General features: G+C 39.8%; 1 protein-coding gene across 1 annotated transcript in view; it reads right to left on the bottom strand.

Moving 5' to 3' along the window:
- Positions 1–16,514, bottom strand: part of GPC6 (glypican 6) — a 1,232,941-nt gene extending 1,216,427 nt beyond the window's left edge. The window contains exon 1 of the mRNA XM_033177433.1: positions 15,710–16,514. Coding sequence (XP_033033324.1) covers positions 15,710–15,869 — 160 coding nt within the window. The 5' untranslated portion in view covers positions 15,870–16,514. The remainder of the gene's footprint in view (positions 1–15,709) is intronic.
- Between the last annotated feature and the right edge of the window lie 957 nt (positions 16,515–17,471).

The following is a 17,471-nucleotide window of genomic DNA, read 5'->3' on the forward strand; positions in this document are numbered from 1 at the left end:
AAAAAAACAGAACTTCTAGAAATCAAAGACTCATTGAGGGAGTTACAAAATGTAGTGAAAAGTTTTACCAAGAGACTAGACCAAGCAAAAGAAGTAATTTCAGAGCTTGGATATAAGGCTTTTGGGTTTACCCAATCAGACAAAAACAAAGAAAAAGGAATCAAAAGAAATGAATACAGTCTCCAACAAATACGGGATTATCTAAAACATCCAAAACCTATAATCATAGGTATTCCTGAAGGAGAAGAAGAAAAAGTAAAAAGTTTGGAAAACCTATTTGAGGGAATATTTGAGGCAAACTTCTCTGGTCTTGATAGAGATTTAAACATCCTGACACAAGAGGCTCAAAGAACTCCTGGGAGATTCACTGCAAAGAGAACATCACTAAGGCATGTAATCATCAGGTTATCTAAAGTCAACATGAAAGAAATAATTCTAAGAGTAGTGAGACAAAGGCATCAAATAACTTATAAAGGAAAATCTGTCAGACTCACGGCAGACTTCTCAGCAAAAAACTCACAAGCCAGAGGGGACTGGAATTCTATCTTTAGTCTTCTTAAACAGAGTAATGGTCACCAAGAATTTTGTATGGTGCAAAATTTAGTTTCATAAATGAAGGAGAAATAATGTCTTTCCCAGTAAAGCAAACTCGAAATCTGTCACCACTAGACTGGTCCTATAAGAAAGGCTCAAAGGAATTTTAAACATCAGAATGAATTTTAAACATCTATATGCACCAGTATAAAAAACATTCAAAAGTATAAAATTTACTGCTTATAAAATAGTAACATGATGGAGAATACAAAACAACTAAGTAGCAATCAACATGATGACTAGAAGAGTATTTAACATATCACTATTAACTTTGAATATAAATGATCTAAATGCCCCACTTAAAAGATACATTAGTGGAATTAATTTAAAAAGCACAATCTAAGTATCTGTTGCCTTCAAGAGACCCACTTGTAAAGATTCTTATAGACTCAAGGTAAAGGGGTGGAACAAAATATTCCATACAAATGGCAACGAAAAATGAGCAGCACTGGTCATTATATCAGATAAATCGGACATTAAATCAACAATAGTAAATAAATAAATCAATAAATAAATAATTAAAAGACATAAAAGGTCATTATATAATAATAGTTGATCAACTCAACAAGAAGAGATAACAACCTTAAATAAACATACACCTAACACCAGAGCTTCCAGATTTATAAAACAAATACTACTAGATGTAAGAAAAGAGAAAAACAGCAGTACAATCCTAGTGGGGGACTTCAACACAACACTAGCTAGATCATTGAGACAGTCAACAAAGAAACACTTGCCATGAACTGGATTCTAGGACAAATGAACCTAACCGAGGCTTACAGAACATTCTACACCAAACTAGAGAATGTACATTCTTGTCATAAGCACGTGGAATAGTTTCCAAGATAGACCATACAATCCACCAAACAAGTTCCAATAAATTTTTAAAAATCAAAATCGTATCAGGCATCTTCTCAGACTACAGCAGAATAAACCTAAAAATCAATTCCAAGAGGGACTCACAAAACTATAAAAATATGTAGAAATTAAATGATCTGCTCTTGAATGATTTTTAGATCAATGATAAAATCAACATTAAAATTAAGAATTTTTTCAAAATCGATGACAGTGACACAAGTTATCAAAATCTCTGGGATACCGTAAAAGCAGTACTAAGAGGAAAGCTTGTAGCACTAAATGTCTACATCAAAAAACACAAAAAGATCACAAATTGACAACCAATGTCACACCTCAAGGAGCTAGAAAAACAAGAACAAACCAAACCCAAAGGTAGCAGAAAAGAAATAACAAAGATCAGAGCAGAATTAAACAAAACTGAAACTGAAAAAAAAAAATGCAAAGATCAATGAAATGTAAAGTTGGTTCTTTGAAAAGATAAAATTGATAAATCACTAGCTAGATTAACCAGGGTAACAATAGAGAAGATTCAAATAAGCTCAATCAGAAATAAAAATGGAGACATTACAACTGATAACACAGAAATACAAAAAAATGATCTCAGATGATCTTTTGTATTTCTGTGGTATCCGTTGTAATGTCTCCATTTTCATAGATCTGATGTTCTATGAACATCTCTAAGCACACAAACTAGAAAATCTAGAGGAAATGAATAAGTTTCTGAAAACATAAACCCCCCCAAGTTTGAATCAGGAAGAAACAGAAATCCTGAACAGACAAATAACAAGTAGTGAGATCAAATCAGTAATTTAAAAAATTTTTCAAGAAAATGAAGCCCAGGACCAGCTAGATTCATGCTGAATGTGACCAGACATTAAAAGAAGTGATACCGACGGGCGCAGTGGCTCAAGCCTGTAATCCCAGCACTTTGGGAGGCCCAGGCAGGCAGATCACGAGGTCAGGAGAGCAAGACCATCCTGGCTAACACGGTGAAACCCCGTCTCTACTAAAGATACAAAAAATTAGCCGGGCATGGTGGCGGGCGCCTGCAGTCCCAGCTACTCGGGAGGCTGAGGCAGGAGAATGGCGTGAGGCTGGGAGGCAGAGCTTGCAGTGAGCCGAGATTGCGCCACTGCACTCCAGCCTGGGCAACAGAGCAAGACTCTGCCTCAAAAAAAAAAAAAAGAAAGAAAGAAAGAAAAAAAAGAAGTGATACCAATCCACTAAAACTATTTCAAAAGATTGAAAAGGAGGAAATCCTCCCTAACTCATCCTATGAAGCCAGTATCACCCCGATACCAAAGTCAGGAAAGACATGACAAAAAACTAAAAGTGTGAACCGAGATCTCTGATGAATATAGATGCAAAAATCCTCAACAAAACACAGCATACCAAATCCTACAGCACCAGAAAAGGATAATTCACCAGGATCAACTAAGCTTCATTTCAGGGATGCAAGGATGGTTCAACATATGCAAGTCAACAAATGTAATTCACCACATAAACAGAATTAATAACAAAAGCTATATGGTCATTTCAGTAGATGAAGGAAAAGCATTTAATAAAATTCAGCATCACTTCATGATAAAAACCCTCAAGAAACGAACACACTTCAAAATAATAAAAGCCATATACGACACATCCACAGTGAACATCATACTGAAGGCGGAAAAGTTGAAAGCATCCCCCCATAAGAACATTTCCCTTAAGAAGTGCAATAAGACAAGGATGCCCACTTTCGCTACGTCTATTGAACATATACTGTAAGTCCTTGCCAGAGCAATTACGCAAAAGAAAGAAATAAAAGGCATTCCAAATAGAAAAGAGGAAGTCAAACTATTTCTGTTTGCCAATCATATGTTCCTGTACCTAAAAAACCGTACAGACTCCTCCAAAAGACTACTGGATTTGATAAATGAACTCAGTAATATCTCAGGTTACAAAGCCAACCCATGCAAATCAGTAGCACTGCTATATACCAATCATGACCAAGCTTAGAACCAAATCAAGAATTCCATCCTATTTACAATAGCTGCAAAACAATAAACTTTTTATTTTAAAGCATTAGGAAGATATTTAACCAAGGATGTGAGAGATCTCTACAAGGAGAACTACAAAACACTGAGGAAAGAAATTGTAGCTCACACAAACAAATGGAGAAACACCCCATGCTTATGGATTGGAAGAATCAATATTGTGAAAATGACCATACTGCCAAAAGCATTCTACAGATTCAATGCAATTTCTATCAATATACCAATATCATTTTTCTTTTTTTAACATTTATTTTATTTATTATTATTATTATACTTTAAGTTCTAGGGTACATGTGTACAATGTGCAGGTTTGTTACATATGTATACATGTGCCATGTTGGTGTGCTGCACCCATTAACTCGTCATTTACATTAGGTATATTTCCTAATGCTATCCCTCTCCCATTCTCCCACCCCACAACAGGCCCCAGTGTGTGATGTTCCCCTTCCTGAGTCCAAGTGTTCTCATTGTTCAATTCCCACCTAGGAGTGAGAACATGCGGTGCTTGGTTTCCTGTCCTTGCGATAGTTTGCTGAGAATGATGGTTTCCAGCTGCATCCATGTCCCTACAAAGGACATGAACTCATCCTTTTTTATGGCTGCATAGTATTCCATGGTGTATATGTGCCACATTTTCTTAATCCAGTCTATCACTGATGGGCATTTGGGTTGGTTCCAAGTCTGCTATTGTGAATAGTGCCGCAATAAACACATGTGTGCATGTGTCTTCATAGCAGCATGATTTATAATCCTTTGGGTATATACCCAGTAATGGGATGGCTGGGTCAAATCATATTTCTCGTTCTAGATCTTTGAGGAATCACCACACTGTCTTCCACAATGGTTGAACTAGTTTACAGTCCCACCAACAGTGTAAAAGTGTTCCTATTTCTCCACATCCTCTCCAACACCTGTTGTTTCCTGACTTTTTAATGATCACCATTCTAACTGGTGTGAGATGGTATCTCATTGTGGTTTTGATTTGCATTTCTCTGATGGCCAGTGATGATGAGCAGTTTTTCATGTGTCTGTTGGCTGCATAAATGTCTTATTTTGAGAACTGTCTGTTCATATCCTTCACCCACTTTTTGATGGGGTTGATTTTTTTCTTGTAAATTTGTTTCTTTGTAGATTCTGGATAGTAGCCCTTTGTCCAGATGGGTAGATTGCAAACATTTTCTCCCATTCTGTAGGTTGCCTGTTCACTCTGATGGTAGTTTCTTGCTGTGCAGAAGCTCTTTAGTTTAATTAGATCCCATGTGTCAATTTTGGCTTTTGTTGCCATTCCTTTTGGTGTTTTAGACATGAAGTCCTTGCCCATGCCTATGTCCTGAATGGTACTGCCTAGGTTTTCTTGTAGGGTTTTTATGATTTTAGGTCTAACATTTAAGTCTTTAATTCATCTTGAATTAATTTTTGTATAAGGTGTAAGGAAGGGATCCAGTTTCAGCTTTCCACATACGGCCTGCCAGTTTTCCCAGCACCATTTATTAAATAGGGAATCCTTTCCCCATTGCTTGTTTTCATCAGGTTTGTCAAAGAGCAGATGGCTGTAGATGTGTGGTGTTATTTCTCAGGAGTCTGTTGTGTTCCATTCGTCTATACCTCTGTTTTGGTACCAGTATCATGCTGTTTTGGTTACTGTAGCCTTACAGTTTGGTTTGAAGTCAGGTAGCGTGATGCGTCCAACTTTGTTCTTTTGACTTAGGATTGTCTTGGCAATGCAGGCTCTTTTTTGGTTCCATATGAACTTTAAAGTAGTTTTTTCCAATTCTGCGAAGAAAGTCATTGGTAGCTTGATGGGGACGGCATTGGATGTATAAATTACCTTGTGATACCAATATCATTTTTCACAGTGTTAGAAAAAGCAATCCCAAAATTCACATGGAACCACCAAGAGCCTGAGTAGCCAAAGCAATCCTAAGAAAAAAGAAGCTGAAGGCATAATATTATGCAACTTCAAATTACACTAGAATGCTCTAGTAGCCCAAATAGCATGATAATAGTGTAAAAATAGACACATAGACCAACAGAACAGAATAGAGAACCCAGAAATAAAGCCCAATCCCTACAACCAACTAATCTTTGACACAGCAGACAAAAACATATACTGGGCAAAGGACACCCTATTCAATCAATGGTCCTAAGAAAATTGTCTAGTCACATGCACAAGACTAAAACTGGATCCCTCTCTCTCACCATATTAAAAAATAACTTAAGATGAATTAAAGACTTAATTGTAAAACCTGAAACCATTAAAATTATAGAATGAAATCCTAGAAAAACTCTTCTGGACTTTGGCCTAGGCAAAGAATTTATGACTAAGACTCCAAAAGCAAAAGAAATAAAAACAAAAATACGTAAGTTGGACTTAATTAATCTAGCAAGCTTCTGCATAGCAAAAGAAATACTCAAAACAGTAAACAAACTACAGAATGAAAGAAAATATTTGCAAACTATGTATCCGACAAAGGACTAATATCTAGAATCTACAAGGATCTCAAACAAATCAAGAAAAATAAAATGAATAATCACCTCAAAAAGTGTGTAAATGATACGAAGAGACATTTTTCAAAAGAAGACACACAAATGGGCAAAAACTTGAAAAAAAAATGCTTAACATTACTAATTTATCATGGAAACGAAAATTAAAACTACAATGAGATACCACCTTACCCTAGTCAGAATGGCCATTATTTAAAAAAATCAAAAAACAATACAAGTTGACATAGATGTGGTGAAGAGGAAATGCTTATATACTGTTGGTGGGAATGTAAAGTAGTGCAACTTCTACGGAAAACAGCATGGAAATTTCTCCAAGGACTAAAAGTAGATCTACCATTCAATCCAGCAATCCCACTATTGGGTTTATCTACTTAAAGGAAAAGAAGTCATTGTATCAAAAAGACAACTGCACTCATATATTTATCACAACACAACTCACAATTGCAAACAGGGAATTCTACCTAAGTACCTATGAAACAATAAGTGGATAAAGAGAATTTGGAATATACATACTATGAAATACTCAGCCAAAAAAAAAAAATGAAATCATGTCTTTTGCAGCAACTTGGATGGAATTGGAGGCCATTATCCTAAATGAAGTGACTCAGGAACAGAAAGCCAAATACCACATGTTTTCACTAATAAGTGGGAGCTAAGTATGGGTACACAGGGGTACACAGAGTGGTCTAATGCAGCAGTCCCCAACCTTTTTGGCACCAGGGATTGGTTTCATAAAAGACGGTTTTTGTACGGATTGGTGGGGTTGGTTTGGATATGAAACTGTTTCACCTCAGACCATCAGGCATTAGATTCTCATAACCTACATCCCTCGCATGCACAGTTCACGATAGAGTCCAGGCTCCTATGAAAAGCTAATGCCGCTGCTGATCCGACAGGAGGCAGAGCACAGGCAGTGATGTTCACTTGCCTACTGTTACCTCCTGCTGTATGGCCCAATCACTAACAGGCCACACACCACTACCAGTCCATGGCCTGGGGGTTGGGGATCCCTGGTATAACAGACACTGGAGACTAAGAAGTAGGGACGGTGGGAAGAGGGTGAGGGGTGAAAAATTAGCTCTTGGGTACAATGAACACTATTTGGGTGACAGGTACACTAAAAGCTCAGAATTCACTATTACATAATTCATCCATACAACCAATAACCACTTACACTCCTGAAGCTATTGAAATTACAAAGAATAACAAAAAAGGATAATGAAGATTTGCCAAGCCACGCTATGATCATCTGCTCCCATCTGAGGGTCCAGCTGAAAGACCATATCCTTTTACCTATACCCTTCTAGGTATAGGCATAGGAGGCAATTCTGAAATGAGAAGGGTGGGCATCTCTGCTGGGGGACTGTTGAGAGTGGTCTGCCTCACCAAGGAAGAGACATGTGGGAAGAAATTATTTCTTTCTGTGCATCTGGGCATTGTCATGAGGCCTTAGCTCCTGGTACTCTAGCCATCATCTTGTGTTTATTTGGAGGTGATCCGGGGGAACAAGGATCTTAGAGCCAAAAGACAGAGAGAACCTGGCACCCTGTTGACACTGCAAGCTTACAGCTTTCTGACTCCTGCAAGCGCTCTGCACTGGGACTTCTTGTTATGTGAAATAACGGCTTTCCCTGACTCTGTAAGCCAGTTGAGTCAGGAATTTCTGTGACCTGTTGCCAAAAGTATCTTAACTGACACAGACTAATTGAGTTGAGAGTTTCAACAGCTCATCCTCTAAACTCTATTATTGGAATTTCTAAGTAGCAGAGTGAAGTTTTTAATTTTTAAAAAATTTTAATAATTTTCCCTTTTAATCTTGTTTCTTCCTTCTCTCATAGCCTTATTCACCCCTTCTTCACTCCTCTCATCCTCCTCTGAGACCTTGGCAATCTCCTGCCTAAGCCTCTAAAATTGAAGTGTCTCCTCCCTGTCCTTCTTCCCTCCCTCTGGGGCCTTTAATGATCTTTTCTCTAATCCATCCTGTGATACTGCTTGCCTAATCCAAAACAATACTTTCATCACGTCACCTCTCTGCCAAGAACCTGAGATGATGACCTACTTTCTGTCATATAAAGCCTAGAATGTTCAAGGCCCTCCAAAAATCCAATCCCACCCTATGTATTCAATATAAGATTCCTTTCTGTGCTCTCCTCCACACACCCTACTTTGCTCATATATTTAACTCCTCCCTAACTGCCTCCTTGTTTCATGGCCTTTTGTCAAATGCTACCCATCCCTCAAGTCTCCAATTAAATATTTCCTCCTCCTTTCAGCTTCAATCTCTCATTGTTATTATAATCAGTAAGGATATTTGGTACTCAGATTAAATCAATGCTGTGTCAGTAGCTTAAGTACCAAATAGCATTACTGATGGAAACGATGGTACGATTTGATTAATTCTCCATTAGGGTAAAAAAATTGAAGTTGTTTTTTTACTGACAGAGCACAAAGTACTGTTACTTAAATTTCATAGTGAACGTAGCTGATTACATGTATTTTGATATTTCTACACTTTTGAGAGTTAGCAATTCATCTGATCCTATTTGAGAAATCTCTTTCTCTCAGTGACACTGATACTGTTAATAGTCTTCTGCTGGTTTAATGATATTGAGTTTTGTCTCCATTATAAAGCACACATAAACTATGCTAAAGTATTTTTATTGCCATGGCAATTCAATTAACATTTCTGGGACACTTCTCTCTTAATTATCTCTCTCTCTTCCTTCCCTTTCTCTCTCTCGGACTCTCTTTCTCTCTCTCTCTCTCTCTCTCTCTGTCTCTCTCTCTCACACACACACACATACACAAACACACACCCCAGTCCTATTCATTGTCAGTCACACAGTAGATGCTAAATAAGTAACTTTGATCCATTTCACCTACTAAATATTTCTTGAATCCTCTCTATTTCCATGGTCACCATTCTAGTCCTAGCTCACCTCTCCTCCTTTTCCTGTATCTGTTTTTTTCCCCCTCAATCCTTTCTCTATAGAGCAACCAATGTCATATTTCAAAACTATATCCAATCCTGATTAAAACACTTATTCAACAGCTTCTTAAGGGACTCAGGCTAAAGGCCAAAATCACTGTAGTGAGTTTGAGGGATGTCAGAGCTGATAGGGGTGGGGGAGGACGACATGACCCCCAGATGGCAGTAGCACACAGCAAGCTTAATTTGGAAGACACTTAGGTTGCCTGTGAAGGAAAGTCCCTCACAGCATGAAACCTTGCAGGGCTAACAAAGGTGCCACCACCCAAAAGGGCAGAAGGTCAAGGAACTCCCAGGGGAGAAGGGCATTATGATCCAGGCAATGTCATGAGCAACACAGTAGACAGCCTCAGCTGCTAAGGGCAGCAGCAGCTAGGAGTCTTTGATGACCCCAGGGTTGTCTTGCATATGGCTAGCAGACAGGTACAGTTTTACAGAATGCACAAGGCAAACACCCTCTAAATGGTTAAAAACCTGCTTCTTTGTGCTATATTTGAAACAACTGGATGTGTAAAAACTTGACTTAAGCACTACTGAGCTTTTTAGCTAAAGGTTCAGATCTGCTGTGAAAAAGGGAACCACTTAGGGCCAAGATGCAGGGGTTACCTTTGGATTGTTTATATCTGTGTAAGTCATTACCCTGACCTTTGGGCCCTCTTCTCCAGTCTCTCCCACACCCCTCCCCACTCACTGACCACTATCCCCAGGGACTGGAACTCTCCTCATGTTTGCAAGGTATTCTCACCATACAGGAAATGTGTGCCCTTCCACACTCCTGCTTCCTTACTGAAGGGTACCCATGCTTCAGATCCCATTATTCTGCCTCTGATTTGATCAAATGCTCCTATAAAATACTTTCACAGTGCCAGGTGCCCTTAGTGCTATGCATTTATCTCAGTGCAATTAATTAATTATGAATGGTGTCCTTAACTTCTGCTTTCCTGCTGGGATTCAAATTCCCTGGGGCTCTACGCCCAGAAGCTGGTACAATGACTCACCCATAGTAGATATACAATAGTAGGTATACAATAAATACTCATTGCATGAAGAAAAAATGCCTGGAAGAGAGAATGGATTATTAAAATACCCAATAACCTGAATAATGTGAAAATGTGAAACCAAATTTTAATTTTTTTTTTGTTACTAACTGACACATTCATTTAAAACATATTTTTCATCCAAGGTTATTAAAAATTCTTAGATATTTTTATCCAGGATTATTAGAATTTTAAAATATTTACCCAAGTCTCACCCCTATGAAACCCTTTATTACAAATATATAATCCCAGGGAGTCAATAATACTTTCAAACTGTACCATATATATCATTGAAAACTGAATAATACTGGAGAAATCTATGAAAATATTTAAAATCAAATTATGGACCAGCTCAAGAATTTAACACAGCAGAATTTAGTCTGTAAAGAAATACAAGCATCAAGTTTAAAAGAATATTAAATTGCTGTTTATACTGGCAAGATAACTCTAAATCACCTTACTGGCCTTTCTAGAAGTAATTTGAAAGATGTGAATTAAGTGGGGGGAAAAGTTGTTCTTATAATGTTATTTTTGTGGGTTTCAATATAAGATCAAAAGATTAAAGTCAGTTTAAAGCAATTATTTTATTATAATGTTTACCCTAAACTCCTATTTCTATACAAAACTAGTAATTGAAGTTAGGTCATTTTAGGTTAAAACTACTCAATAATTTTGTGTTTTATAAGTGTTCATAAATTTCATCCACAATTTTAAAAGAACACTAGTCACTTTCTTACATAATCTATGGCACAATCTTTATGCCATAATACTTAAAGAACATAATGCTGTACATTTTAAATCAATTTTAACCGTGGCCTTTATTTCTTCTCACAAGCTATTATTAAGATACAATGCAGTTGAAAGAAATTTTATGTAAAAAAGTGTATCAGTCAACTCAAATGAACTCTTGCTCCCAACGATGACATATTATCCTCTAATTAAATCAGCTAAGATAACTCACAATCACTCTAAAATTAATTCCCAAATCAAGAGTTTAACAAGTGGCACTTCTAAAGCCCAACTTTTAAATTGCTTTGATACCTGGAATTCATGTGATTCTTTTAGAAATCTAGTGACTTGTGGAATCATTAAAAAAAAAAAAAAAATTGAAGTTCACTTCACTCATTTGTGACTTATACTGTCCTTTCAAAAACTTTTAAAGAAGTCAGCTAACTAAACAGGGGGCAAAGAAATCAGAAATCTTTGAAGCAGGCAGATAAACAGAAATTAAACAATTTATCTCAAACTATGATATTTACTGTGGCTTTAAAGAGTGAGTGTTACCAAACACTGTTTTCCATTTAAGTTAATGTGGTATCTCCATGGAAACTGGAAAAAAAAAAAAAAAAGTTGTGTAAATTGTAAATGTATTAAATGAGTTGGTCTGCTGGGGGAGCAGACAGAAAAACAGGTTTCCAGAGAAAGGAAACACCCATTGGGCAAAGGTCAGTGAAAATGAAACATTATATATTTTGAAACAAACAAATAATCTTTTTAAACTACAGATTTTTAGATAAATACTTGATAAATTAATATCAAATAGATGAAGAGTTTAGTGCTTTTGTAATACCCAGCTGTAACCCAACTCTCAAAATACCTGGGACAGAAAAAGTTGCAAAATAAATATGGGAAACAGAGTTAGTTACATTTTTTTTTTCTAATTTGTGGAGATAAATGTTCTTACTCCCTCTAGCCCCATGAATAATGAGTTTTGTTGGACTAACCCAGTCTTTCAATAGGCCTAGTGTACTGAAAGAAACCAAGAAATGTACTTTAGTTTCTATGTTTTGCATAACTATACCTTGCAAGAAAATGATCAGGAAAATGGGTAAATGCATGAACCATTAGTGGTGGTAGCATGGCCAATTCCTGAGAATACAAAATCCAAAGTCAAAGTGATTTTGAGAAATTAGAAACGACGCTGGAACAAAACAGAAACTAAGGATTTAGCATGCGCAACTGGAAGGGATACATAGATGCATATAGTGATTAATAATACCAGTCTCTCTATATATATATGAAAGAATTGATTTTGCATGCATTCATTCAAAATAAATGGTAACATTCAATACTGTAAGGCAGTGGACCAAGTTAGGTATATAGACCCTGGAGTCAGAGTGCCTGGGTTTGAATTGCAGCCTCATTAATTACTAGTTGAGTCACCCTTAGGTAAGTTAATTAAAGTTCCTGTCACACATCCTTTTCATCTACAAAATGGGGTTAATGTGTAGCATCTACTAAGTTATTGGAAGAATTCAGTAAGGTGATATTATAAAGGTAATAATTTTTAAGTATGTGATGGGCACATAATAAATTCTATATATGAGATTGTTAAATAAAGTCACATTACATAAGTAATGAAAACATGATCATGTAGGCCAATAAGTCACTGTTAACTACAAAGTGTTATAATTAATGATCCTAGCAAGGCTCAAGGCATAAAACAGTGGCAGAGTAAGCCTGAAACAACATTATCTGAATTTCCCGGAGTTTTAAGAAGGTGCTATTTTTGGGTAGAGTTCCTTTAGAAGTTTAGAGTTTAGGATTGGAAAATTAGGTCATAATTCTGATGAATGAGGAGAGACTAGAATGTTTCACACTGACCTTTGATCAGAATAACTGTCCTAACAAAGAACCTGATGATCCATGCTCAATATCTTCCCAGAAGATAGAATAAGAAAAAATAAGCAAGCACATTGTGAAGGCTTTTGGCTAGATATCTGGAAACATTTCTATACCACAAGAATTGCTAAATATTAGAATGGATTGCTGAAAGGGGATCAAGAGTCTACTCCTTTGGAAGTTTTTCAAACAAGGATAAATAGAGTCTATCTGATCTCCTTGCGATAGTTTAAAATCAGCGCTGAGTGAAGACTGATGGTGCAAACTGCCCCTTGAAGGCCTCCTCCTTCCCAAGCATTCTCTGAAAGTATAACTTTATATATTACCTATCATACTTCCTCATCTGTTGGGTGTCTATTCTACCCTAGAATAGAAAAGGGCAACGCTATTTCACAATTGTGAGTTCTGAGTAAAACTTTGATAATGTCATGATGAAACATAATGTCCTTATTACTTCTCAAGTTATTTCACTAAGCAAGCTACCTGCAAATAGCTTTCAATTAGAAACAGCTGTCATGAATCTGAAGCCTGAACAGCAATTCTTTTAAATTTATGTGCCCTGGCAGATTGAAGACACATGAAATTCCTCAAGCAAACTATTAGATGCCCAATCAAGGCAAAGGATAAAAAAAGAGTTTAAGAAAAGGTAACCACTTACACTAGAAAATTAAACGTAAACAGTATCAAGAACTAGGGAGGAGAGATAGAGTGTGTTCATGTAACAACAGGGTATATTTCCTAAGTGATTCTTAAAACAGCAATAGGTAGCATTAAGTAAAGTTGATTTTGAAAAAAACAAGTATATCCTTAAAAAACACAATTATCTTTCAATTCATTATTTTCCTATTAAATGTGCCTCTGACCCTGTGGTGACCTGCATCTTGATTTATGTCTACCAGCATCAAAGGACACAAGGCTTAAAGCAAAGTTAACAGTGTGCCCTCACTCATGGAAAGTAGGTGAGTTTAAAAAAAAAAAAAGTGCACACATTTTAGAAATTCATAGCTAATAAGCAAACACTGTAATTGTAAAAAGGTGAGGAGTAGACAAAAAACCAAAACCAAAAACAAAAACCTCTTTAAATATCCACCGAAGAATTTACATGAACCCCTGGGAATGTTCTCAACAAACAGTCATGGTGACTACAGAAATTGTTTTACACTGAAAATCTTCACTTTGATATTAAAGAGATGTGCCTGATGCTGAGGATGAACTCTAGTCTCCTGAGAGTCCCATTATCCGCTAAAGAATACCGAAGCAATTTAAAAACACCTATTTTCTTCTTTGAGATATCTTATCTGAAATCATGTTGGAAAACATCTGTGTGCTTAAAAGATACCGTTTGAAAAAGCCCAGATTAAAGGAGAAAAAGTTCCTAGAAGTGATCCATACTACAAACCTTTTAAAAAGTTGAATTCCCTGAGATTTGGGGAGGGAAAAGAAGCGAAGTTGATCCTTATCAATTAATTAAAAAGAATGAAATAACAGTAGGCAAAGGAGAAGGAGAGTTAAGAAACTTAAGGAGCTGTGAGGACAGTCGCTCTCTATTAATTGATTAAAAAATTAAGGAGTTCTGGAAAAGAAGGAAGACGTAACAAGGATAGAAAAGTAGTCTTATAATTCACCACACATTCTTCCTTAGACTCACCAAAGGGAATCTCTGGCTCTGAATTGAAAAATCTCCTTCTATGCGTGTGGTAATTTGCGCCTCTTTTTTTTTCCCTTTGGCAATGCTCAAATTTATTTAACTGTGTTCATTTCAGTGTAAGTAAAAACCCTCACTTCTACAGCTTGAAAATCATAAGAAAATAGCAATTCCACAACATATCGAAACTGTGATGTTCTAAGATATCCGCAAAATGCTTTTCATCCATCCACCAGTTACTTGGCAAAAAACAGAGAGGCTGATGGAAATTCAGCGTTTTGACTTGACGATCTGAGGTCACTAAGGACTTCAGCTACCCGGTTTGAGCAGCCCGCGCCCTCGCAGCATCTCCTGGCCTCCCTTGGCCTCTCTCGGTTCTGTTCTTTAGCAGCCAAAGGATTATCTCTTCTCGACACGTTTCATTCACAGAGCCCCAGAGAAGCTCGGATTCGGTTGCAGCTAAGAGCCGGAAAACAAGCACCCAGACTGCGGAGCAAGTTGTCGGAGACCAAGTGCTACACACACTGGCGCCGAGAGAAAGGGTGGGCGCTCTCAAGCTCTTGGTGGAGCAATGCCAGTGGCCGGGCATGCGGGGGACACGGGGCCCCCGGACCCGGACCCGAATCCCCAGCTGAGCCACCGGCTGAAGTTGACTGCTCGCTGGCAGACGACGCCGGCTCCGGACCGGGTGGCGGGGTGTCCCCGAGCCCTGAGTGACCAACAGCAACTGGAGAAGCACTGAGGAACCGTAACGGGAAAGCCCGCCCCACATCTGAAACAGGCAGCCCGTGAAGTCCCCAAAGCAGCCTTGAAATGCCGGCGTCCGGAGGCCAGGTCCCCGGCGAGGGTCCCTCCCAGCCTTGCCCGCCCCCAGCCGGGGCGCCCTGCGCTCTGCCCCCCGGAGGACAGGAAGAGGGGAGAGAGGGGCTGGGGGAGCCCTCTGCGTCTCTCCACCGCCCCTGCCGGCGCGAGGGCGGGAGTGGAGAAGGCGCCACTCAGACTGTGGCGCTGGGCAAACTGCGGTGGCATTTCTTCCAAGTTTGCCCGAACCAGAGCGCAGGGTGAGCGCCCGGCTCGGCTCTCCGTCTGCGCCTTGCAGCCGCCCCGGAGTGGCCCGGGCTCCCTGGCCGGCCTGGCCTGAGCCATCAACTAAGACGTAGAAGGGCGCGAGAGCAGAGGGAGGCGGGGAGCGAGGGTGCTCCCGCGTGTGCACACAATGAGGCAGCGGAGAAGCACACCTTCCCCCGCCGGAGAAGCCGCAGGAGCAACCGCAGCCCAGCTCGGAGACGCGGAGTCCCGTAGAGCGGTGGCAGAAAGTGGGCACCAACTCAGCAACAGGGGGAAGGAAGGGGGCGCTGGGCAGCCAGGGGGACGTGCGGTAGCCGAGGGCTGCAGCCAGCCCTTGCCGCGCGCCCGCGCTTACCTGCGATCTCCTGGTAGGGGATGTCCGCCAGGCTGAATCCCTTGGCACCGTACGCCTGGCGGACCTCTCCGCAGCTCCGAGCCTTCACATCCGCCCCGGCCGGGAGGGACAGCAGCAACCCCCAGAGGGGAAGAATCACAGCCCCGATCCAAGAAGGCATGGTGCAACATACAAATCCAGCTCGGTAAACCCCACGGCCGGTGCGCTCTTCACCTTGCCCCTCAAGCCGAAAGCCCGCCAGAGGCAGCGACGCGCTCCTCGCCGCTGCCCAGCGTCACCCCCTTCCGCCAGCCGAGGGGACGAGCAGCGCAGCCCTCCCGACTGCGCTCAGCAAACTTTTATAAGCCAGATGGAGGATGGCAAGCCAACAAGGGCTGGCTGGGAAGGCTGCTTGCCTTGCTCTCTAGCCCCCAGATCGAAACAGTGCAATCAAAACGAGGAAGAGAAGGAAAAGAAGTGTTTAAAAAAACACCATGTGGGCTCAGAGCTGCAATCCAAGTTCCCGGCCGCAGAATCCTCGAGCGCTGCGAGCTCGGCTCGCCGGAGTGTGCGGCGAAGGTGGGAACGCGCGCCGGCTCTCCCGGGAGGGAGACGGACAAGCGAGAGAGAGTGTGTGTGCGCGCGTGTGTCTGTTGGTGTGAGCGCAAGGTTCTTGGGGATGTGTGTGCGTGTAGGTATGTGTTGGGGATATACGAGATCTAAGGGAAACCTCAGCTTAACACAGGCTGTGGGAGCCTGTGAGAGTCCTCCTGAAATCGGAAGAGAGAAATCCTGGAGACAGACACTGGAGGCAAGAGGGAAGGAGAAAGGAGGGGGGAGAAAGAAACGTGCTACACAGTGCACGGCCGAAATTCACAGGCCGAGTCAAAGGCAAAACCTGGACTGGATCTCTTCCTAGTCGGTAGAAAGGGGAAAAAAGAAAAAGAAATGTTCCTATTTTCTCATTCGCTTCACATCCTTTATACCGATCTGAAATGACATCAATAAGCAATCTAGAAAGACAAGGTAATTTTAAGTCATTAACACGTTATTAAGCTATGTTTTTATGGAGGTAAAGGAGAACGCAGTTCCAATTGTTGCTCTTAATATATGTCCCTGACCTACTGAAACACAAAGCCAGAGTGGAAACAGTCACACACGGGAGTTCCTGGGTGACAGAGCACAATCACGACTGTAACTAGTTGTCTAATTTCTGTTTGACTTTGTTTTTTTCTAAAGGCACACATTACAGACCGGTAGTTCTTTACTTCAAAAGGTTTAGTTCTAGACTCAACAATTTCCCCTTTTCTTATTTCAAATATTCCATAGCCTTAGATCAGAAATCATTATGCTTAGGTTTCTAATGTGTGGAGGATCAGGAAAGCTAACAACCAGACCACAGAAGCAACAAAAAAAGGAGAGAATAAGGGTCAGAGGTGCATAAAGGGACACAATGGGGGAAGGGAGGTGATATCTTCCCTCTTAGCAGATGCCTTCGCATACTAGACTAACATTTTCTTCCAAGTTAACATAATTCTCAAGTGGAGAATCAATCCAATTTCTTCTTCCTGTCTCCATTTACATTGATGTTCTGTGAACAGGACAAAAGTGAAAATTCAGGTTTGCCTAATTGACTTTGTTATGCTAATGGACGCACCAAAGTCAGCTGACAGAAGTGTGTGTTGAAACCCAGAGCTCCTGAAACTACTAAGATAGTTTAATGAAAACCAAGACAAAATAATAGTAATACTGTTTACTCACTTACGTGGCTATATGTATCATA

Source organism: Trachypithecus francoisi, unplaced genomic scaffold (assembly GCF_009764315.1).
Source record: "Trachypithecus francoisi isolate TF-2019V2 unplaced genomic scaffold, Tfra_2.0 Lachesis_group18, whole genome shotgun sequence".
Lineage (NCBI taxonomy): Eukaryota > Metazoa > Chordata > Mammalia > Primates > Cercopithecidae > Trachypithecus > Trachypithecus francoisi.